The sequence below is a fragment of the Electrophorus electricus genome, chromosome 10 (genome assembly GCF_013358815.1).
Source record: "Electrophorus electricus isolate fEleEle1 chromosome 10, fEleEle1.pri, whole genome shotgun sequence".
Lineage (NCBI taxonomy): Eukaryota > Metazoa > Chordata > Actinopteri > Gymnotiformes > Gymnotidae > Electrophorus > Electrophorus electricus.
In genome coordinates this window covers 2208542-2231506 of record NC_049544.1, presented here as the reverse complement: position 1 = coordinate 2231506, position 22965 = coordinate 2208542, and the positions used below count along the sequence as shown (strand labels likewise).

The 22965-nt window shown below is 42.2% G+C and overlaps 3 protein-coding genes across 4 annotated transcripts; 2 read left to right on the top strand and 1 right to left on the bottom strand.

The window, feature by feature from the left end:
• The first annotated feature begins 48 nt into the window (after window positions 1-48).
• tm9sf1 (transmembrane 9 superfamily member 1) lies at window positions 49-5669 on the top strand. Of its 2 annotated transcripts, none has more exons than XM_027007308.2 (9): window positions 49-150; window positions 940-1160; window positions 1289-1420; window positions 1575-1697; window positions 1978-2324; window positions 2875-3029; window positions 3224-3409; window positions 3582-3855; window positions 4065-5669. In XM_027007308.2, the coding sequence occupies exons 2-9, from the start codon at window positions 948-950 to the stop codon at window positions 4456-4458; spliced, it is 1824 nt and encodes a 607-aa protein (XP_026863109.2). In that variant the 5' UTR covers window positions 49-150; window positions 940-947; the 3' UTR covers window positions 4459-5669. The 2 variants fall into 2 exon arrangements, with proteins under 2 accessions (XP_026863109.2, XP_026863108.2); XM_027007307.2 differs by lacking the exon at window positions 49-150 and adding an exon at window positions 293-553.
• Window positions 5670-6992: 1323 nt separating this feature from the next.
• nanog (nanog homeobox) lies at window positions 6993-8804 on the bottom strand. Its single transcript, XM_035531143.1, has 4 exons — window positions 8417-8804; window positions 7761-8140; window positions 7551-7670; window positions 6993-7313 (listed from the first exon to the last, which is right to left on the bottom strand). Exons 1-4 carry the CDS (start codon window positions 8802-8804, stop codon window positions 6993-6995), a joined length of 1209 nt encoding a protein of 402 aa, XP_035387036.1.
• A 1600-nt stretch (window positions 8805-10404) lies between these two features.
• On the top strand, window positions 10405-22958 carry ipo4 (importin 4). Its single transcript, XM_027007293.2, has 30 exons — window positions 10405-10821; window positions 11163-11249; window positions 11378-11457; window positions 11555-11596; window positions 11748-11877; window positions 12053-12232; window positions 12539-12604; window positions 12824-12925; window positions 13014-13097; window positions 13202-13354; window positions 13460-13513; window positions 13713-13822; window positions 13910-14018; window positions 15031-15160; window positions 15384-15497; window positions 15693-15806; window positions 15949-16072; window positions 16560-16671; window positions 17046-17161; window positions 17671-17748; window positions 17976-18033; window positions 18402-18507; window positions 18836-19029; window positions 19320-19370; window positions 19487-19612; window positions 19699-19925; window positions 20059-20191; window positions 21578-21682; window positions 21776-21845; window positions 21950-22958. The coding sequence occupies exons 1-30, from the start codon at window positions 10756-10758 to the stop codon at window positions 22078-22080; spliced, it is 3252 nt and encodes a 1083-aa protein (XP_026863094.2). The 5' UTR covers window positions 10405-10755; the 3' UTR covers window positions 22081-22958.
• Window positions 22959-22965: the final 7 nt, after the last annotated feature.

The following is a 22965-nucleotide window of genomic DNA, read 5'->3' as shown; positions in this document are numbered from 1 at the left end:
CCGCCGGATATGGAGGGTGGTTGCGTTTGAAGATCTGCAACTCTCATATGCCTGCGTGAGAAGTGCTGCTCAGACGCCCTACACGGTGCGATTAGCCGGGACTGGATGTAGATTAATAACACCGAATGCACTTCACACTCATGTAGATAGGTAGGTGTTTTTGCCACAAAAAAAAAATAAAAATTGTATTTTTGCATTTTAATGGAAATTTGCCATTGAAATTAGGTGGGGGGGGGGGGGGGGGGGGGGGGGGAAGTGTCCAAACAGGTGGAGGTGTTCTTTTGCTTTGCGCCGCCTATCCCGGAAAAGCTCAGAGGGCGATATATTTATTTTTGAGGTGACGTGGATTCGGTAGCGCTTCACATTTTTTGGAGTCATTTGAGTGTGAAACACTGAGACGAACTGTTGTTTGGCGGACCGTTAATGACATACTGTTCACTAACAGGCGCAGATATGATATTGCACATGTGCGCTCGGTATTGACTAATTAATTAAAGAAAAATCAACTGTTCCCGAGCCAGTGGAGTCAGAGGCATTCAGGCGTCCGAAACAGGTTTGCTGCATTTCGGTGATGCGGAAGCATTTGGAGCTAGCTCGCTATTTCCAATTGAAACAGAACAATTAGCCAGCCAGCTAACTGTGTGATAATGTCTGATTGTGATTTCATCGTAAGTTGAATTACTGACTCTTAACGCTTGCCAACCACATGCGGCTGTACGGCCCGTAAAGGCTCTAACTTTATGATATGAACTATAACGGTAGCCGGTAATGTCAGCTGACGAGCTAGCTAACCTAGCCAATGTACAACGGAGCCGTGGTAGATCTCTGCATGAAATGTATTGTGCGATGATAAATACACCTCATCCGATCATTTCTGCTCTGTCCATAAAGTTATGACGGTTATGATCCTGATTTTTAAATCCATCTCCTCGTTGACAGGAACTGTCATGACAGTAAAACTGGCGCGTCCTGACCCGCAGGTCGTTGGATGGGTTATGGGGACTCGTCTACTGCTTCTGTGCCTGTTGTCACATATTGGCTTGGCTGTCAATTACAAGAAAGGCGACCCAGTGGTTCTTTATGTTAACAAAGTAGGTCCTTATCACAATCCCCAGGAAACGTATCATTACTATACGCTACCTGTCTGCAGACCTAAAGAGGTGAGTTCATGAGGGTTTTAGTGGCTTCTTTTTATGGCTGTTTAAATATTGTTCATGTCCATTGCAGTCAAATAATAGGATATGGTTGTGTCATTTATGCAATCTTCGTGAATGAATGATTTGCACAGGTGCAACATAAAGCCTTAAGTCTTGGAGAGGTTTTAGATGGGGACAGGATGGCAGAGTCTTTGTACAACATCCACTTCATGGAAAACACAGAAAGGCAGACATTATGTGAGCTCACACTGTCTGAGAAAGAGGTATTGTCCCACTCGAAGTTAATTTGTATTCATTTTTTTAAGATGGGATTTAACAATATAACATTCTCTCTGCTATTTTGCTTGATAACGCTTCATTTGTTTTCTGTGTTTTGATTAATTGAATATTTGATTGATGATGCTTTTCTTTTAATAGGTGGATCAGTTGAGAGAAGCTATTGAGGAGCTGTATTACTTTGAGTTTGTCCTGGATGATATTCCTATCTGGGGATTTGTGGGATACATGGAGGAAAGTGGATTCTTACCACACAGCCACAAGGTCTGCCAGTCTCTCTCTCGCGCTCTCGCTCTCGCTCTCACTTTCTCTCTCTCTCCCTCTCTCTCTCTCTCTCTCTCTCTCTCTCTTCCTTCCTTCCTTCCTGTTCTCACATTATTTTCACTTTTTCTAATACATTCTCAGTGTTTTCTGATATAATTACAGGAATTGTGCTATGTCTTCAGGTTTAGACTAACATTGTTTTACAACCCTTTATTCCTGCAATTAAGGAACTCATTAAACATGATCTGAACATTACTGTTACCCCAATTCTTTTCCTCAGGTGGGGTTGTGGACCCACTTGGACTTCAACATCGAGTATAATGGCGAATCGGTGATCTTTGCTAATGTGTCGGTAAAGGATGTGAAGCCAGTGCCTCTGGAAGAGGGTGGCGGAGGGCCAGGCCAGGGGCCAGGGGGCCTCTCAGTGACCCACACTTACAGCGTGCGCTGGTTTGAGAGTCCCTTGCCTCATTCGCGCAGGGCCGAGCGCCTTCGAGACTACTCCTTCTTCCCTAAGACACTGGAGATCCACTGGCTGTCAATCATCAACTCGCTGGTGCTGGTGGTGCTGCTACTGGGCTTCGTCATCATCATCCTCATGCGGGTGCTAAAGAACGACTTTGCCAGGTGAGGGAAGGCCTGGAGAAGAGCGAGCTCATATCTACCTATTAAAAGGACGATGGGGCCATGCTTGCCTGGATAAGCTGAGTGTGAATGTGAGACACGGGACGAAATTAAATAAATGAGTTGACTTGTTTGTAAACCAGTTGCTGGGAGATTGTTGCTTTATTTAACTTGTGTGTAGTGCAAACATAACAAGCCAAATGGAAACACTCCAGTGTTATTTTTTACAGACTATGTGTAAAAAGTCTTCTACCTAAAGTATAATGACCACAATAACTTTTTTTTTTTTTTTTTTTTTTTTTAAATTAAAATAAGCTAACAAAGAGAGTCCAACTATACTGAAAAGGAGCAAGTATACTGAAAAGGTGCTGTTTAGCATTCTCACAGTGCTCTGCCAGAACATCTTTCTAGCTCATTATAAACGAGAATTCTCACTCGCCTTCCAATTCATTGAGCTCGTATACCAAGGATGAATAGAATCCCCTCCTGTTTCCACTATTAGTTGTAGCATTTCTGGGTGCAGCTGTGTTACTCTTTCATACTGTTCATACAGGTATAATGTAGAAGAAGACGGGGGCTGTGATGACCTGGACCAGGGAGATAATGGCTGGAAGATAATTCACACTGACGTCTTTCGCTTTCCACCATATAGAAGTCTGCTGTGTGCGGTGTTGGGAGTGGGGGCACAGTTCCTCACTCTGGCCACAGGTAAAAATCAGCCCAACAATACAAACAGTTTCCATATTGACACACTAAATACTTAAAGTGGATGTTGTACAGGTAATACGACAATGAGAAGAGATAACAGGCTGTAAAGTGGCTAAAGATTATAATTTGGCGGTGCAAATGAATCCCTCTTTACCTCTTAACCTTTCCTTATGGCTTCCTCTTGCGGTTTCCAGGAATCATTGTCATGGCATTGCTGGGGATGTTTAACGTGCATCGCCATGGTGCCATAAACTCTGCAGCAATTGTACTTTATGCGTTGACCAGCTGTGTATCAGGATATTGCTCATGTAGCTTCTACACCCAAATCCATGGGCAGCGGTGGGTCTGGAACATCATCCTCACCTCCACCCTCTTTTCTGGTGAGATGCGAGCTGTGTTATACAGGACTTTTTACTAGTTAGCAAATGCAATGCATGTGGTACCTGTATTTTGTACAATAGCTAGTATATGTTACACAGTATGTCAAAAAAAAGCAAACATTAAACCCTAACCCTTGTCCGTATACGTCAATGTTGCTCCGCCCCCTTGCAGCTCCCCTGTTTATGACATGGAGTGTAGTAAACTCCGTCCACTGGTGGAGCGGTTCCACGCAGGCCCTCCCAGCATCCACCGTGTTCCTGTTGCTCGGAGCCTGGGTGCTGGTCGGTTTTCCCCTCACTGTTATCGGGGGAATTGTGGGTAAGAACCGGGCAGGCAGCTTCCAGGCTCCATGCCGCACGCGCAACATTGCCCGCCAGATCCCTCAGCAGCCATGGTACAAACACACGGCTGTGCACATGGCCATCGGAGGATTCCTACCTTTCAGGTGAGTGGTGAAGCTATCACGAGAATAAGTTGTTTGTTGTTTTTCATCAAATGACTCTTTCATATATAATCTTACATTTCTCCTAAACCGTTATACCTTATGTACTCTGCAGATGACTGCAGCAACGAGGTTCTAGGTCAAAAACCATGACTGCGTCTGAGACGTCTCTCGTATTTCTCTCTACACACCCCTCCCCCTTTATTTCACAGTGCCATCTCAGTGGAGCTGTACTACATATTTGCCACCGTGTGGGGTCGGGAGCACTACACTCTTTATGGCATCCTGCTCTGCGTCTTTGCCATCCTGCTGTCAGTGGGCGCCTGCATCTCCGTGGCCCTCACCTACTTCCTGTTGTCGGGCGAGGACTACCGCTGGTGGTGGCGGAGCATTCTAAGCACGGGCTCCACAGGTCTTTTCATCTTCGTCTACTCCCTCTTCTACTACCGCAATCGCTCCAGTATGAGCGGCCTGGTGCAGAGCGTGGAGTTCTTCGGATACTCCTTACTCACTGCTTTCGTCTTCTCGCTCATGTTGGGCACCGTCTCCTTCTGGGCCTCCTTAGCTTTCATCCGTTACATCTACCGCAGTCTGAAGATGGATTGAGTGGGTAAATGGAGGAGTCCCCATCCTGCCTGACCCCACCCCCCTGCCCCTACCACTCCCAACCCCTGCCCAAGGTGGAGAACACCAGTACCTTAAGGAATCCTGCGTATGCTGGTTTTGTGGCACTGGAATAACTCCATCCCTCAGAAATTGCAGACGTCAAAATGGATGAGTCGTCAAATAGAATTAAGCAACTGGTTGTCTGAGCATCAAAATCCAAACCATTTGTTTCAAATATTTGAGGTTTTCTCAATAAGACCCTGCTGCCTAAAACTCTGAAGGTACATCGTTTTGGTTTATGCTCAGCGAAAACTACACAAATGTGTTTGATTCACTTTTGGTTAAGGCAGTTAAATTGAAAACTGTTGCATGTTCAGTTCTTGCACAATCGCAACTACAGTTTACTGAATTCTTATTGGACTTACACTGTTACTAGTGGTATTTGGAGTGTCCAGTGCATTGTATGTTAAAAGTGCTCACTAGGACTTTTTTTTTTTTTTTAATGAAACTAAGGTTCTATATGAACTGTTACTTCCTATGAGGTACAAAAGGCAGGAAAAAGTTTCATATGTATAGCTGGTTGCATATGAAGGACTTGTATTTATACATACAGGAGCGTTTGGAATTTTGTCTTCTTTTAAAACTATGGGGAGAAAGAGCATGGTGTGCTTAATGTGTGAGGGAATATAATTTTTATCTGGAAAAGGCATTTATAGCATGAGCAAGGAGAAGTGTGTTAGTTAGGTAAAACCATCATCAGTCTAACTTGCATGCTTTTGTATAGCAGATTGTCTGGTATTGCCCCAGTAGTGAGCAGTCTCTTTGGGCATCTGTTTCAACCTGTCTTACAGGTAAGCATACTAGGGCATGCAAGCCAAAGACAACTTTTTTACAATAGGTTATGCTAAATTGCCTGTTCCAGCAGACCTGGGAAACAGCAGCTATCTGCTTTGAAGTTTAAGAGGGCTTAATTTAACATGGAGATTGAAATGAAATATTTGCTTAATACCCAGTAGTGACATTTGTAGACAAATGGTTCAGTAATGGTTACAAATCGATGGAGTGGAACACCATACAGGATTAAGATTGGGTTGTCAGCAGTGTAATGTGGGCATGGGAGCAATATGTACAATAGTCACCATGTACTGTGATCTCACTTCAGATGTACATATATAATCTTTTGAATAAAAAGTCACACTTTCTTACAAAAATGTTTGTCCCCACATCTGGAGGAACCTTGGGGAGCTATGGAGGAGGTATAAAAAACACAACTACTTCTGCAAGTGAAGTTCTTTATTCACTCAACCCCAGTAGAAAGTAAAATACTTTAACTGGGTATGAAAAATTATTTCTAAACACCATGTGAAGTTTAAACCACTATTGGAGATACACACACCAAACCAAAAAAAACAAACAAAAAAAAAAAATACAAAAAAAAAAAAAAAACACATCTTGATACACTTGAAAGGTGCAATCATCGGATATGCAGTCCTTTCATGGATAAGCAGGTAGTTCATACAGTACCTTAGGCCTGGAGAAGTGGGCTCAAATGACACTTAAGTCTACATTACATTTAAACTACAACAGGATCCCCTGACTAAAATTACAGTAGACCAAAGACAGTCCCTGACCTCTTGTAAGGCTTTTTAGCCAACAAGTCACACTTAAGATAGCCATATAGGCTTTAATTTACACTGATTGCTTATAGTACCACATCATTATTTATCTGCTTGCAGTGCCACAGCACAGCTTGCTTTATCTGTCATGTTTAGACAGGCTATACTGAAAAATTAGGCACATTCCACTGTGCCAAAAAAAAGAAAAAAAAAGAAAAAGAAAAAAAAAAAAACATGGTTATATTAGAGATAGCCATCAAATACAGCATTTATTCAACAGCACTAAACAAAGACCAGTAATGTAGCCAAGGGCACTTCTAAATGCATACAGCTGTAAAGACAGTCAAATAGCAGTAAAGAACAAACCAAAACAGGACAACTCGGTACAGTATTGATGATCTACACTAGCAGACATGGAACAGTACTTTGCATAGAAATATAAAAACATCTGAAGGAGAAACTAATTACCAAGAGCAACGGTTCCTGATATTTTTTTAAAATCGGATAAACAGTGGTGTTCTAATCTTGTCCTGGTAGTCCATAGAGGTTAGTGTAACAGACCCATTCTAAAATATCCAACTCAATCAATTCTAAACTCTGCAGAGCCGGACACCTACAGGACTAGACTTGGGCATCTGTGCTCTGTAAGGTCTATGAATTTACAAAAATAAAGCTTTGGTACAAAAGTTACAGAAACCCCCTTTTTTGGATCAGATTAAAAATGTATGAGAAAAAAAAAAATTTTAAAAAAATGCACTTAACTCTGTGGTTGAGGCAAGATGTTAATTTTCTCAATATGCAAGAGCATCAAACATGTACTCTTTGCATTAAAACTATGTACATGCATGGTCTACAACCAAAGCTATGGACTTAACTATTTACAGGTGTTCCCTCTAAGTCACAGCCAAGTGCAGTTGCTCAAGATGACCACTGGGTGACCGTGTGCGTCGTGGTCATTTGCGTAGCGTTGGTGCCTGGATCAACAGCACCATCACTGTTAAAGCCAGTGCTCCCATTGGCTGGCACATAACTGGAGGGGTTAGGAAACTCATAGTGCATCACAGCTGGGGGCAGGGGCCAGTTTCCCTGGGGCCTAGTGGAGACCTGAGAAGGGGAAAGAGGCAGGTTATAGCCAGGGTAGAAGGAGGATACTTGCGGGGAACTCTGACTGAAGACAGCATCTCTGAACTGGGTGTTCATGTAAAGGTCTTGGCTCGGCACTGGAGCATCTACATGGAACTGAGAGGGAAAATATCCAAGTCAGTACACAATAAACAGCCTCCAGATGACACAAACAGTCTGATTCATTGTATCATATTGCCTTTAGGACATTTTCTTGGCTATGAAATGCCCCCATTATAGATGATTTTCCTCTGTGTCCAAACTGTGAAAGTCACTATTACATCAAATAGGACTTCAGACAATAGACACCAAGAACAAATTCACATAATATTAAAGTAATAATCCAATCACCACCTGAGAATGTGGGGTTGAGGCATTTGTGATCCCAGTAGAAATGTATCTCTCCGACACCCAGCTATTATCTTTCTGGTGTCTCTTCAGTTTCATTCTGCGGTTTTGAAACCAGGTTTTCACCTTAAAACAAAAGAAAAGGGGTATAAATCAAACATACTTCAATGGGGGGGGGGGGGGGGGGGGGGGGAATGATCATGTTTTGGTGTTTACCTGTTTGTAAGTGAGCCCAGTCAATCCGGCTAGAGTCTTCATCTCTGCGGGTGTAAGGTATCTCTGCACGTTGAACCGGTCGGTCAGTGCGTTCATCTGCCCTTCCGAGAACGCAGTTCGCGCTTTGGCCTTCCGGGGCTGCGCCGGCGGTTGCTCGGGAGGAGACGGTACCACAGTGGGTGCTGGGAGCAAGCCGTCGCCTCCCAAATTTAGACTCGTTGATGCTTCTGTCGCCACTGAACGGGAGCTAGAAACAACTTCGCTGCCGTCAGAGCTGCCGCTGTCCGTTTCATACGCCCGCTCCTTCTTGATCCACGGCGGGACATCGAGGTCGCCTTGGGGATTGCCCCCACCGCGGCTGCTACCAGAGCTCCAAGAATCTGAATAAAAATAGTACAGAACATTTGAAATTAATGAAAACGGCCAGGGGGTGATGTTATGCATCAGTTAGAAAGACCATCTCACTTTGCGTAAATTACATTGTTTACCCTTGAAAAATAAATGTAAAAATAACATATCCAAAGCTAATGCTTTGACAGGATCGCTTGTGTTCAAATCCAAGTTATGCAAGTATCCTACTTTATTATAAATATCACAGCAATGTAAATATCTATAATAACTGTAATAACTATTTAAGATAGCCATCAGCTCGCAACCTGGTGTGTGCGCCTCCGAGTCGCTGGGCGCGTCACTCCCGGCGCGATCCCGGGCCTTCATCTGTTGTCCATAATGAACCCCGTTATGCGAGAGGAAAAGCCGTCCGTTCTGCGTGTGCGTCTGCGGGTCTCTGTAGTACGCCGCCGGGTTCGGGTACTGTCCGTTAATATTCGTGCTGGCTAACTCCGTGATCTCTGGTGGAGATGTCGACGTTGCTGGAGAGGAATAGTAGCCGCCGTTCAAGCCAGCCGGGGGACCGTACGCGGCCTCCGCCCAGCCCACGTTGGGATGACTTTGCTCCGTTCCTTGAGGATACACTAACCCATACGCATATGCGTGATAGGATGGGTTGTAGTTGTAAGTCAACGGCACTTTCCAATCCGCCATCTCGTCCGCGGCAAGCTATCTAGCCGAGTAAGTGTAGGTGCGGACGCTAAATTTAAGGCACAACTTCCACAAGGCGACTCGCTCGAAAATAAGCACTCTTAGTCCACATGTACACCTCTAAGCAATGCCTTTAACATTTGAAAGCAAGTATTGCGCCGCACTGACGTTAATTTATAAAGCCAGGTGTATGGGGCGGACTAGGTGGAGTCGGAAGTAAATGTTCAACCCAATCAAACCGCTAAATGGGAGAGGGGGCGAGGTTAAATTGGGAGATCCACGGCCTTATTCATGTTTGGTGAGCAATTGAAATGGGGGAGGGGGGGTATACCAGACGATCTTTAAGTGACCCTACACACTGAAAACACCAAACAAAGCAAATAAGATCTAACTTTGGGTTTTCTTCTTGTGAGACTGAAACAAAGTTTATTCCTTAAAATGCCATGTGCTGTGTTGAGAGGGAAGTGAACTTCTGGTCAAGCCTGTGGTTCTTCAATATATTTTATTTTATTGATCTTAAATTCTAAATAAATTCAGTATTATCTCAAGTTTAGTTATGATGGGGGTTTTTTTATTCAGTTGTTTGTGAATCAGTGGTTTGTGAAAGCGCTATATAAATAAAGTTGACTTTCATTTTGTAATGTTTTCATTCTTGTATTGAGTGTTCACTGATGTGACTACTTGAAATTTATGAGGGAAGTTTGCATTAGTATTATTATGAAAATAAATGTTTGTAATCGACCCTGTCCGCTGCTTGAAACTGTAACATGTAAACTAAATGTGAAAAAGGCGCCAATGAACATCCTGTATTCTGATTAGCATAATATGCCGATTTAGTAGACGTGTTGGCACAATGTAGTCTGTGTACATTTGTGTGCGAGGTAACATGTAGAGAAGGTGGAACGTTATGTATCCTATATGATGAACAATTGTGTTACAGAGGGCTATGAGTGCCTTGTATGCCATTAGTTATTTTTATTATTGTAATTTTTTTAATTCGTTCTAACAAATGCATTAGGGCAAATTTATTTCTGTGTCATGGAACCACGTTTAAATTTACAGCACTTAGCAGGCGCTCTTATTTATAGCGCTAAGTTTTGCATTTAGCATATTAAAACAGAAATACAAACAAAGCAAACACAACGTTGAGTTTACTGTGTTCTGTTAAGACCAGGGTATTTTTGTATGCTTACAGCGATGTAAAATTGTTGTTTTCGTGTCGGTAAAGAGCATTCCTTACATTTAGGCGCAAATTCATATGCAAATAGGCCATTATCACGTCGTTGTCTCTTGCGTGAATATGTATCGACACCATTAACTTTGAAACTTAGAAAAGAGCTAGATCTTCGTTCTCGAAAATACCTTTTGAGGGGATATGTCTAAAGACTTTTCTTTTCAGTTGTAAATCGGTTTAGCCTTAGCCTACTGTAACCAACAACGTTTCTGCAATCTGAGCGGCGTTATGCAATGCCAGTAGCGAGCCCTCTCTGCCAATGCCCGGCGCTCTGCGCCTCGGTAACTTTCGAGTTTCGTCGGGTTCATTTCGGCACGCTGACTGACGTGTGTTTCCCTATAACGTACTGTGGCGCTCGTGCTCCTGCTATCCCCGCGTGGTAAGTTTGGTAGCTAAGGAACTTCAGCGGTCGGCTAACGGGAGTCTCTCGAGTTTCTCCGTCGAGTCGTTTGACAAAACGCCTGGGAGAACCTATCCATTTAGTACAAAGCTACATTATAGATAATGTCTGATCTGGTTGTTTCATTTACAAAACGGTATCCTTAGCGTTAACTATTCCTGTGCTGTCCAAACGTCTGGCTATATAGCTTAGCTGCCTAGCTAGCCAGCTACCTGTCATTTTCTAAGCCGGCGCCGGGAGCTCGGTATCTTAGCACAACTTCACTATATATTTTCGCAGTCAGTTTATTCAGTTAAAGCGCAGCCAAGTTCATTTTCGACATGTCAGAAGAATTAGAACATATCCTCACTCAGCTGACACAGCCCGATAACGCAGCTATCCAAAAGGTAAGGTGAAATGTAAGTTTGATCGCTTGCTAGCTAACCAGTCGTGGTGAAGTTTGACTGGGATTTAAAAGTATTGTGATCTATAACATATAGCATCAGATAGATAACTGACTAGATAGCTTGGTAAGTTAATTAACTAGTTAACTAATTAACTGTCATAAACGATGAATTGTCGGGCCATAACATTGCCTGGCTATCAATGGTTTGATGTAGATAAAGCATTGTAGTTGAAGTGACGTGAAAGATTTTTTAGTAATTGTTGCTATCTAAGTTAACAGCATATCCAAGTGTATGTTACTTTTAAGTTGCATTATAGCTTAATGTGTAATGTCCCGTGCCAGGCCACTGCTCAGCTGAAACAGGCTTTCAAGGACCCAGCCATCATTCCAGCATTATGCACAGTTATGACTCAGTCCGCAAATCCACAGGTAGACAACGAGCCGGAATTTCAACATGCTGCAAACATGCTCCGCTTACATTTCCTCATATCAAAGTCTCTGTCCAGTTGGGAAGACTTTATCCGCATTTAAAAAAAAAAAAAAAATTTCTTTTTTAGATCCGGCAGTCAGCTGTAGTAATGTTGAGAATGAGAGTGAAGAAGCACTGGAAGAAGATCAGCCTAGACCATAGAGAGAGGTTAAAGATTTTAATTTGAGCTCTTCTTTTCTTGGCATTCTGCATTTCAAATTTAACATAATGGAATACATGACACAGTATATTTTTGATCCTTCAGCCTAAAAGCAGTAGTCCTGCAAGCTTTTCAACAAGAAACAGAGTAAGTCTGTTAATTTGTTCTGGCATTTCAAGTTAAGATCCCAGTTTTTAACCTTATTTTTCACAATCTCAAACCACCAAGTTCAGTAAGTACTTAAACATTAAGTAGCAGTAAGTTTCATATATGCAAATGTATGTTTTTACTTCTTTAGGCACACAGTTCACCACTCTCTGTCTCAGCTGAGTGCAGCGATGGTGAAAAACGAGGCCCCTGACCGCTGGCCTGCCCTGCTTAAACTGCTAAATGAGTCCACCAATAGCAACAATCCTCAGGACAGGCAGGTAGTGATTACTGGTGGTCAGAAAATTTTCACACTGTATAAAACACACATTTAAATGCATATTATTCAGTTCCAAAAAGTAGGATTTTTTTGTCATGACGTGTTTTATTACAATCTGGGATTGTACTGATACACTGTCCTGTTTTTATTTCTCTACATTTGAACATTTTTCCCAGCTGGGTCTTCTGCTGCTTAGTAAAGTAGTAGAGTCCAACCCAGAGCCCTTTAAGCCCCACTACAAGAAACTGCTTCAGCTGTTTGGCACTGTGCTCCAGGATGGGACGAATCCAACTGCTTTGTACTACTGTATCCTCACCCTTACTGGCATCACACCTTACACCGGCACAGAGGAGATGGTTAGCAAACTTATGTAGCCATTTTTGGGGGAGGGGGGTGACTTTTTTTTTTTTTTTTTTTTTTTTTTTTTTTTACTGGATTGAATTGAAACCATTTAGGTCAAACACGATAAAGAAATTCATCCTATTGATGGTGCTCTAAATGTTCGATTGGCAGAAAATCATCTTTAGATGTGTTTGACAGAATAGTACTTCCATAAGTTGCTCTGGGTAGTCTGGAAATGCTATAGATGTGCTGATGTGTTCTATGGGATCACTAAAGAAACATTTAAATTTTTTCTTTTGTTCCTTGTTTTTTTTTCCCAGAACCTGATGCGTTCATTGATCCCCAAACTGATATTTGCTCTTAAACACCTCATTCAAGTAGACCAGGTGAGGCTTCTTTATACATCTTCCCTATGCTAGTGTACTGATTACTTTCTTTGTTCAGTTCAAGCATGTGCTAAAGATGCAGAACAGCACTCTATTATGGGCTCTTTGTTCAAGCTGAAGGAATGCAGTTCATGTTTGTGCCTGTTCTTTGACTTGAATTTGAATTTGGTTAGCCTCTTGTACATTTAACTTTCTTTCTTTGTTTGGCTCATTTTGCAGGACCAGGCCAGTGAAGCCATGGAGGTTCTTGATGAGTTAATGGAGAGTGAGGTTTCCATTGTGGTCCCTTATATTGCTGAGATTGTTCAGTTCTGTTTGGAAGTGCGTATCAACAATCAACTTTATCTACAGTGTTGAGTACTAACTAAGAATGGGCATATATTAATTCATCTGTTTACTCTTGGTTTAGGTCAGTGCAGATGTTTCACTCAGTGACTCTCTACGTGTCAAGACTCTGTCTTGTATTGCCCTCCTCATTAGACTTAAGAGCAAGGTATTCCTATTCACTAATAAATGTCACATGGACGCTCTCAGGAGTTAGCCAGAAAGCCCACACTTGTGAGGGGAGTGAATGTCAGCTAGTCCCTTTTATTTTAGGCTGTGTTAAAGCACAAGCTCTTGGCTCCGATCCTGCAAGTGGTGTTTCCCATCCTAAGTGCAGAACCACCTCTTGGAGAGGAGGACCCGGAGGATAAGGAAAACGGTGACGGCAGTAGTGACAGTGAGAGCCCTAAGCATTTTGCTGCTCAGGTATGCCTCTCCCCTTTAATCACTGGAAATATCACCTTGTATTTCTAAAGAAAAAACATCTCTGACTGTTTGTTTTTAAGATGTCTGTGTGATTCCAATTTGCAGGTGATTGACACGATGGCCCTTCATATGCCGCCAGAGAAGCTTTTTAACCAGTTGGTTAGTAAGCACATAAATATACAGTGTAAGACCCAATCAGTAGCATCTATTAAATCTCATCTGCTGCTAAACACACTCAACACAATTTTTAATAGTCACAGCTTTTGTTGTTATTTTTCTTTATTCTTGTCAGTCAATCTAGTTGATGGTTGCCAGCCAATTAGAATATTTAATAAGTAATGCCCTTCCTCTCTGCTAGATGCCCATGATTCAGGCCTGCCTGGCCAGTAAGAACCCATATGAAAGGAAGGGAGGACTCATGAGTCTAGCAGTACTGGCAGAGGGCTGTGCAGACCACATCCGCACGAAGTAGGCTGTGTCCTACACTCAACGCTTCTCCACATACAGAAATAAATGTCTTTTTAAACTGCGTGTTTGTGTGTGTGTGTGTACCAGGATGCTGTCATCAGTGCTGCAGACAGTGTGTCACAGCCTATCTGACAGTAATCAGGTGGTGCGGAGTGCAGGCCTCTTTGCTCTGGGTCAGTTTTCTGAGTACCTGCAGGTAAGATGGCATATATTTAAAAGCATGCAGTGTATATAATGGGTATATCTTTCATTGTTGTAGTGGTATATGCAGGGTTTTTCTGGGTTCAGATTGAGGCGGAGGTGGACTCATCCTAGTCATGTGTATGCATGTACATTCCTTCAACTGGCTCAAGTACACACTTTTTACAAGCAGCATAGCCCTATTTTAGGAACTTGCAATTATATAAATAAAGAAAATGACAATGATCACATTTAAAGCATATTTCATTAAAATATTAAAGTTCCCTGTTCAACATAAAATTCAATATAAACATAGAAGCAATGTGTTAATTTTATACAGCTAACTTAACAGCAAAATTGTTCAAAATAGAATCTAATATATACATGTACTATTTTTTTCAATACTGTTCACAGTGGAGCTCTTGCAGTGGAGCTGTACATCAAAATAGCCAATGAAATTTACCACATCTTGTCAACAACATGAATTCTTACTTTTCATGGGCGTAACTTTGCTTGGAAAAGTACTTGGGACAAGAATGTGGCCCAGGTGTTGCATTCAATTCAGCTACCCCTCAAATTTGCATTCTCTTTACGAAATCAAGTGCTTAGGCACACATTCACTGAAAAGAAATCAGTGCTGGTATTGAAAGGAAGAGGTGCAAATGAATTTTATTATGTAAATTATTATTGAGTAAATAAAGCAAATGCAGCTTGTAGAGGAAACACTTTACTGATTTAAGTTTAGCTAATAGCTTCATTAGCCTACGACAGGACAATGACCTTGTCTATCTTCAAGGTAATTTGAGGCCTCAGGAACCACTTGTTGGACAGGGGGAAAAAGAGAGCGCAACTCTTGTTAAGAAAATAGGGATACCAAGGATGCATCTGTCAGGCAGCACAAAGTTTGACAGAAGTGGCCACAGTGTAATTCTCTATTCAGGAAAATAAAAACCTGTATGTGTAATTCATGGTATTGATATTGAAGAATGTGCAATTTAAATGAGGATTTCGCTTTGTGTCTCTTGTAGCCTGAAGTGAGCAAATACCATGCAGAGTTGATGCCATTGTTACTAGGCTATATGTCCTCTCTGAAAGAGGCCAAAATTGGCCATGTCACCAAGGCTTTTTATGCCCTGGAGAACTTCTTGGAGAACCTGGGTAAGAAAGCACCACAGCTTAGTATACAATGGATCAAAATAAGATGATCTTAACTATTGCTATAATCTGCTATAATGGCACTTCTGAGGAACTGGCTTCTTTTGTTTTTAAAGCTCACATGACTGTTGATGGGTGTAAATGTATGCTTTTTTTAATATAAGGATATTGACACAATCTTGCTTTAATGACAAATGCATGTATACTCTCTCCTTCTCCTGACCAGATGAGGATATTCAGTCATACCTGCCTACTCTTATGGAGACTATGTTCTCAGCACTCAACACCACAGACAACCTCAAACTCAAGGAGCTTGCTGTCAGTGCTATAGGAGCTATAGGTAACGAGACATAGGAAACCTTGGACCACTTACCTTAACTGCAAAACCTTGTAGACATGCAATTCTACAAGGGATCCCCATCTTCTAATACCCTTCTAATGACTTTTTGCTGTTTCATTCAGTCAGTTATTTCATTAATTCTTAAAAAAAAAAAATTTCCTCAAACTATTAATACATTTACTTTGTTCCTCACAGCTAATGCTGCCAAAGAGATGCTGGTACCCTATTTCTGCACTGTAATAGAGAATTTGAAAGGCTTCCTGACAGATACACGGGATGAAGTGAGGTCACTGCAGACCCAGGCATTGGGTAGGGTTTATGAAAGATACCTTTTTCTTTTTTAGCAGTCTTGGGTTCTTTTTTTATGTTGCCACAAGAGCCCTTATTCTTTTCTCTCTCTCTCTCTCTTTCTCTCTCTCTCTCTTTCTCTCTCTCACACACACGCATATAGACACTCTCTCTGTATTGGCTCGTACCATTGGTAAGGATGTCTTCAGTCCATTGGCGGCAGAGTGTGTACAGCTGGGTCTGAACCTCACGAATTCTGTGGATGATCCGGACCTGCGGCGGTGCACGTATGAACCTTTGTCTTACAAAAGTGGGGAATGGGGGATGTAGCAGTGCCAGTTCCCCAAAATCTCTCTAATGGAGGCCCATTCTCCACACAGCATTTACATTTGTGACATTTTAAAAAAGTGCTTTACTTGTCTACTAAAGTATCCTTAGCACAAATACGTCCAAAATGCCCCTTAACTGGGATACTGCCAGAAACAAGTGTTTGTGTTGAAACCTAGATTGAGAGAGACAATATGGAATACAAGGCAGATCTTCTGTCCCACCGCACACACACATACAGTCTCACAGACCAAAGCTACAGTTTGGTCCTGAAACACATTTTGAAGAGACTTTTAGCCTCACTGGAAAACATCTGTAATTGATACCAGTTAACATGTATTCATCTATCAGCACAGATGTGGCTGCTGTAACTGGGTTTATTTATTCCTCCTTTCTTTCTTTCATTCTTTCTGTCTCTCCCTCTCTCACCTTTGCTCATCCCACCAGGTATAGCTTATTTTCGGCCGTGTCTTCCGTTAGCCCAGAAAGTCTTACTCCCCATCTAACTGCCATTACCACACTGATGCTACTGTCACTAAAATCTACAGAGGGTGTGATGGTAAGTGCACCGTGTTGCAATGATATTTCTACAAAACACTTGGACCTCTGATCATGTTAATGATCTTAATTAAGTATATACTACCTTTTTAAAAGACATATTATATAATATAATGCAGTAATATAAACCTGTAATACAAACCCAAGCCAGTATTCTAGGAAATGAATCAATGCTTATTTATCAAACTTCAGATACATTTTGTATGAAATGGTCCTTAGATCATTGGCCACAACTCTCTTGCTGGTTCTGGCTGCCAGCTATTGGCAGAATGTTTTGTTTGCTAACATCAGAAATGTGTTGTATTCAGTAGGTGACAGATAATACACTAAAGCTTAGCAGAGTTGCATTTATAAGGTCTACACCACTCCTGACAGGCTCACCTAGAGGAGGAGAAGCAGTTTGTTCTGTTGGATGATGATGACGACAATGATGATGAGGGTGATGCTGTGTTGGAGGAAGATGGCGAGAATGAGTTGGAAGATGTTACTGGGTATGAATGCTTTTTGACCCCATCTCTCTGCAGCCATGTTTCCATCCAAGGAAATGCAATCAAATTGTCTCAGACTTTTCACCAATCCATTGGTCTTCGGCTCCGACATTACTGTTGGCTTATCCGTGTTGGCTGTATAAACTGCTTAGAGGAATGAACTTTCTTACTGAAACAAACATACAACCACTGTGATAACAAAAACAGAAATAAAATGATCTGTCATATCTTGTTTGCAGTTATATTATTTATGCAGGAAATGCTTAATTCTTATTGTAATTCTTTTTATTAACAAAAATGTAATCCAAAGCGAGTTAGAAATATTTTGTGTAATTTAGTTAGCAGTATCTTTTGTTTTTCTTTGCATTACAGCATTTTCCACATACAAATGCTTGGATAGAAATGTCTTTTCACTGTTGTGAAATTTTTTTGTGTGTCTTCCTCCTCGTTCCCTTTTAATCTATAAGGTATTTTGGTGATTTAAATTATTTAAAATGCTCCCTGTTTCAAAGGTTCTGTGTGGAGAATGCTTACATTGATGAGAAAGAGGATGCTTGTGATGCCCTGGGCGAAATTGCCTTCAGTACTGGGTAAAGAACCTCAGATTTTACACAAGTTGCCCTTTTTACCACACGCACACACATATCATTTAATTCAAAAAGTCACACACATGCACCCATTCTTGTTCTAGCTGTTGTAAAAACAAATTGAGAAGTTCATGCATGGGCTACTGAGCTTTAGCTCTAATGTGGTTAATGTGCACACATTCTTCTACACATGCAAACAGACAATTGATGTGATTTTCTCCTATTCTCAGTGCTGCGTTCCAGCCTTTTCTTGAGTCAAGCTTTGAGCAAGTCTATGAGCTGCGTGACGTAAGTTGCTAAATGCGCTTCCCTTGAGTGTGTGTGTGTGTGTGTGTGTGTGTGTGTGTGTGTGTGTGAGAGAGAGTGTGAGTGAGTGGGAGTGTATGCACTAGTGGGATACTCGCCGTAAAGGACAGTTTTGGTATGAAACGGTGGAAATGCATGTGTGCTGACTGTTTTGTGACTGTCAGGCCCAATGCACTGATGGGGTGTAGTGGCTTTTTACTACTGTATGTGCACCGTAGAGTTTGCACCTTCTGTATTATTTTGGGTTTTTCTGGTGTGATGTGTAATCAGCAATGTGTCTCCACATGCAAGAATTCTGTGTTCTCCCGTCTTTGTATCCATGTGTGTGCGTGTGTGCATGCGCACATCAGTTTCCGCATGAGGACGTGAGGAGAGCTGCCTTCGGTGCCATAGGCCACTTCTGCCGGGCTCAGCACAAAGTGTGGCAAGACAATCCTACTGAGGGTAATCACCAGGGTATGTGTGACACGCACGAGCTCCCCACACCCTTTACCCACCACTCCCCCAGTCTCTCTCTCTCTCTCTCTCTCTCTCTCTCTCTCTCTCTCTCTGATAAAGTTTGACTTTTCTCATTTGCACTGATTTTAAACTACACATCCATCACAGCTCATATCTCCTGTCTCTCCTCTTTCCGACCTGTGCTTTGTCTAGGAGCGATCCAAGAAGCTAATGAATAGATTAGTGTTATCTTTGCTGACCAGTGCCTTACGACCTCTGTGTGTCTGTGTGTGTGTCTGTGTGTGTGTCTGTGTGTGTGTGTCTGTGTGTGTGTGTGCACGCACAGCTCTGCAGAAGCTGCTTGGGGTGGTGCTGCCCTGCTTTATGGAGGCTGTGAAGCAGGAACGAGAGAGGCATGTGGTGATGGGGGTCCTAGAGGCCATGAACGCTGTCATCAAGTCCTGTAAGGAGGAGGCACTGCAGAGCCCAGACAGGCTGGCCGAGATCAGCCACACCATCCGTGACGTGCTGAAGAAGAAGGTGAGGGCTCCAATGCTTGCTTCCTCCTTCATAATTGCGCATCCTCACTGCATCAAAGAAATGCCTGGCATACACATATCATGGTAGCAGAACATCTTTTACGAAGACAAGGATGTGACCTGTTGCATTTTAATTAGTTTTAATTGATTTTAAATTTAATTTCAGGCAAGTTGGTTCGTTACTTGTAATGAATAGTTTATAATTGGCTGTATCTCAGGTCTTGCAGGCATTTATTTAATCAGTCCTTCTTTCTTTTTCACTCTCTCTTGCTCTTTCTCCTTCTTTCACAGACTGTTTGTCAGGATGCAGGAGGCGATGAGGCAGATGATGATGACCAGCAGGTCCTTATTAGCATCTCATTATCCTTCCACCCAACCAGACAAAGTCAGGAATGGTCAGTAACCCTGAGCTATAGTCCACTGTCGAGATCTAATGACGGGGCTGCCTTGTGTTTCAGGCTGAATATGATGCCATGCTGCAGGAGTTTGCTGGCGAGGGAATTCCTATCCTGGCTTCAGCCGTTCCAGCTGAAACCTTCTATCCACACCTCAACGACCTGCTGCCCCTCATAATGAACAAAGCGGTGAGTTTCCTCCTCAGTTTCCTTTTTTTTCCTCTGCTGAATGAAAATAAATTTCAGAATCCTGTTTGCTCTTGTCTGATCTGCAGAAGTCCTCGTGCACGGTGGCAGACCGCTCCTTCTCTGTGGGCACGCTAGGGGAAACCCTGCAGTCCCTAGTGAACGTGCAGGGGGGCAGGGCCGTCGCAGGGCGGCTGTCCAATCGGCTGCTGCCCGTGCTTGTGGCTGGGGTTAAGGACAGTGATGCAGAGGTGCGCAACAACAGCGTTTTTGGCCTGGGGGCTCTCGCTGAGGCTGCTGGGCCCATCATTTCCTCGTATCCTTCCCCCAAGGCCCTGCGTGTGTGCACGGGTCTGCATGTCTATCCTTTATTTGACCATCTCTCCTGTTGCTCTGCATTAAAAAAAAAATGCCCATAGTTTTGGTACCTCCTTAACCCTGGCCTGCAGCAATTACCCGATGATGCTGTCTCTCTTCTCGAACCTCCTGGTCAAAGAGTCAGACCGAAGGGTGATTGACAATCTGTGTGCTGCTCTGTGCAGGATGATAATGAGCCACATGGATGGCGTCCCACTCGAACAGGTACTGACCTGGTGGCAGGTCATTGGTTTCGGTCTACAGGACCTCAGGCACCACCCAGTTTTGGTTTTTCCTTTGCTCTGAAACGGAGTAACTCATGAAGTAAATTTCTAATTTTGAGGTTTGTCAGGTAAGCTGGAGAAGGGAAACCACAAAAATGTACAGTGGACAGGTATAGTGCACATGGATCGTGAAGGGGCAAATGGCATTAATGGAAAATTTTGAATAACATTCAACAAAAAAAAAGAATAGTTAAAACACCTCTAGGGGGCTAATCTCTGTTGTGTGTGTGTGTGTGTGTAATATATATATATAATATATTATATTACACACACACACACACCACACTGGCCACTTTATTAGGTATACGTAGCTAGTACCGGATTGGACCCCCTTTTGCTTTCAGACCTCCTTCCTATTCTTCATTGCATGGAAACATTCCTCAGAGATTTTGGTCCATATTGACATGATAGTATCACACAGTTGCTACAGTTTTTTGACCTGCACATCCATGATGAGAATCTCCTGTTCCAGCACATTGCAAAGGTACTGTGGATTGATCTAGTGACTGTGGAAGGTTAGGGTTCACAGAAGAAATCGAGACTCATCAGAACTGACTTAACCAAACCTTTTATTGTCCACTTTTGGTGAGCCCATGCAAATTGTAGCCTCAGTTGCCTGTTCTTAGCTGAGAGACCCAGTGTGGTCCTCCACTGCTGTATCCACTACGAGGTTCGGCATGTTGTGCATTCAGAGATGCTCTTCTGCACTTGGATTACTGTTGCCTTTCTATCCGTTCGAACCAGTCTGTCCATTCTTCTCTGATCTCTGGCATCAGTAACTGCCACTCACTGACCTTTTCTCTTTTTCAGACCATACTCTGTAAAGTCCAGAGATGGTTGTGTGTGAAACACTCAGTAGATCAGTAGGTTCTGAAATACTAAGTCCAACCCATCTAGGACCAACAACTGTGCCACGTTCAAAGTCACTTAAAGCGCTTTTCTTCCCCATTCTGATGTTCAGTTTGAACTTTGAGCTGGTCGTTTTGACCATGTCTACATGCCTAAAAGCATTGCGTTGAGTCATGTGATTGACTGCTTAGATATTGCTGTTACCGAGCAGTTGAACAGGTGTACCTAATAAAGTGGGTGGAGAATGTATTCACATGTATAGGAACATCTCTAAGAAAAGGCAACTGTGTTTTTGTTTTCTAAAGTGGAGTGGTGTTTCTTTTTTTCCAATTGTGAAATGGATGTGGTACACTAACCACAGAATTATGATAGGATGGCATAGGGGATTAATTGTGTTAATTACATGAAGGGTCTGCTGGAAATGTTGAATTTAACCCCTTGCTTTTGGCTTAATTACAATGACTTCCCCATTGCCCAGGTACTTCCTGCTCTCCTGGTGCGCCTCCCTCTGCAGGAAGACATGGAGGAAAATAAGACTGTCTACAGCTGCCTGGCTTTCCTCTATTCCCGCAATCCAGCACTGGTAATCAATCATCCATTCATTTCTAGGAACTGATGTCCTATCATTCTGTTCTAGTTCTTTAAACTGTAACCACTTAATTATTTCTCATTTTAGGTTGTTAGTCATATGAAGCCAGTACTGTCTGCTGCAACAGCCATCCTAGGGACGAAGGATATTGGTGCAGGTGAATATGGCGGGTTTCTGCTTGGTTCTGATGCTTTTTGTGGGAAATCCAGTGCTCTGGTGTTTGGTGTTTTAATTTCTTTTTTATTTGCTCTTGTCCATTAGACACCCAGAACACACTTGTCACGATGCTGAGAGATGTCGCCCACAGATACTCCCAGGAATTTGAGAGTGCTGTGATGTCACTTTCTGTGGAACAAAGGACCAAGCTGACCGCAGCTCTTGCTCGGTCATAGCTTGTCTCCTTCTACGTGGCTTCCACCAGAAATGTATTTCTAATAGGATTTTTTCCCTACATGAGACCTTGACTATTTGAGTTATCCAAGCACATGAGCACTTCCCTACTACACTGTTTTGCAGCAGCGATGTTCCCTGTTGATATTTGTTTTTCACAATGTCATATCTTTTTTTTCTTTTTAAATTAACTGTTATTTAGTACAGTCTTCTGCTACTGTAGCAACTAAACAACATTGTGGATAATTTGGAGAGTGAAGATATGAGTTCACCTTGCATGGAAAGAAATGCCACTTGAAAACATGCTCATCGTTCTTCTATATTTAGTACACATCACTCTACAAGTTGCAGTCATGTTGGTATTGTTAAATGAACTGTTAATCATTTTTATGAAAGAATCATTTTATTTATGAGATACATTTTGAATTTTAAAGGAAAGTGTATAGTAGCTCATATGGAGTACAGATATTTCACACAGTATTTTCAAAATGTGTAATGTCCAGAAAATTAATCTCCTGGATTACCAATAGTTCCTAGTTAATAGTTCAGTAATGACACATCATCTTCAGTAAACTACAAGCAGTTATTTGTATTTGACATGCAAATTGTTAACAATTTAAAATAAGCTTCTTCTGAATGGATGAGAGAGCATTTAAAGTTTGTCAGTTTCTTTACACACTTGCAATGAATTGTAACTGCCCTTTCTTTTGAGAGTTTGTTTGAGAGTTTTCTTTCAACTGAATTTCCACCCTAGCCAGGACTTCATAAAATCCCTGAAATAACACATCTGTATTCAGGAAATGCTACAGTAGTCAGTGTGGTATGGGTAATGGCAGTTTAAACAAACAGGACCCTGATTAAAATGCACTGTTAGATTGCTCTGGCTG

Bases quoted from the DNA above. Each gene is read 5' to 3' on its own strand.
- tm9sf1 (XM_027007308.2), top strand. From the start codon at position 948: ATGACAGTAAAACTGGCGCGTCCTGACCCGCAGGTCGTTGGATGGGTT. The intron at 1,421-1,574 runs GTATTGTCCCAC...TTCTTTTAATAG, and splicing joins TCACACTGTCTGAGAAAGAG to GTGGATCAGTTGAGAGAAGC. The intron at 3,030-3,223 runs GTAAAAATCAGC...TGCGGTTTCCAG, and splicing joins GTTCCTCACTCTGGCCACAG to GAATCATTGTCATGGCATTG.
- nanog (XM_035531143.1), bottom strand. From the start codon at position 8,804: ATGGCGGATTGGAAAGTGCCGTTGACTTACAACTACAACCCATCCTAT. The intron at 8,141-8,416 runs GTTGCGAGCTGA...ATTTTTATTCAG, and splicing joins CTCGGAGGCGCACACACCAG to ATTCTTGGAGCTCTGGTAGC. The intron at 7,671-7,760 runs GTAAACACCAAA...TTTTGTTTTAAG, and splicing joins CTGGGCTCACTTACAAACAG to GTGAAAACCTGGTTTCAAAA.
- ipo4 (XM_027007293.2), top strand. From the start codon at position 10,756: ATGTCAGAAGAATTAGAACATATCCTCACTCAGCTGACACAGCCCGAT. The intron at 14,019-15,030 runs GTAAGATGGCAT...TGTCTCTTGTAG, and splicing joins AGTTTTCTGAGTACCTGCAG to CCTGAAGTGAGCAAATACCA. The intron at 18,034-18,401 runs GTAAGTTGCTAA...TGCGCACATCAG, and splicing joins AAGTCTATGAGCTGCGTGAC to TTTCCGCATGAGGACGTGAG.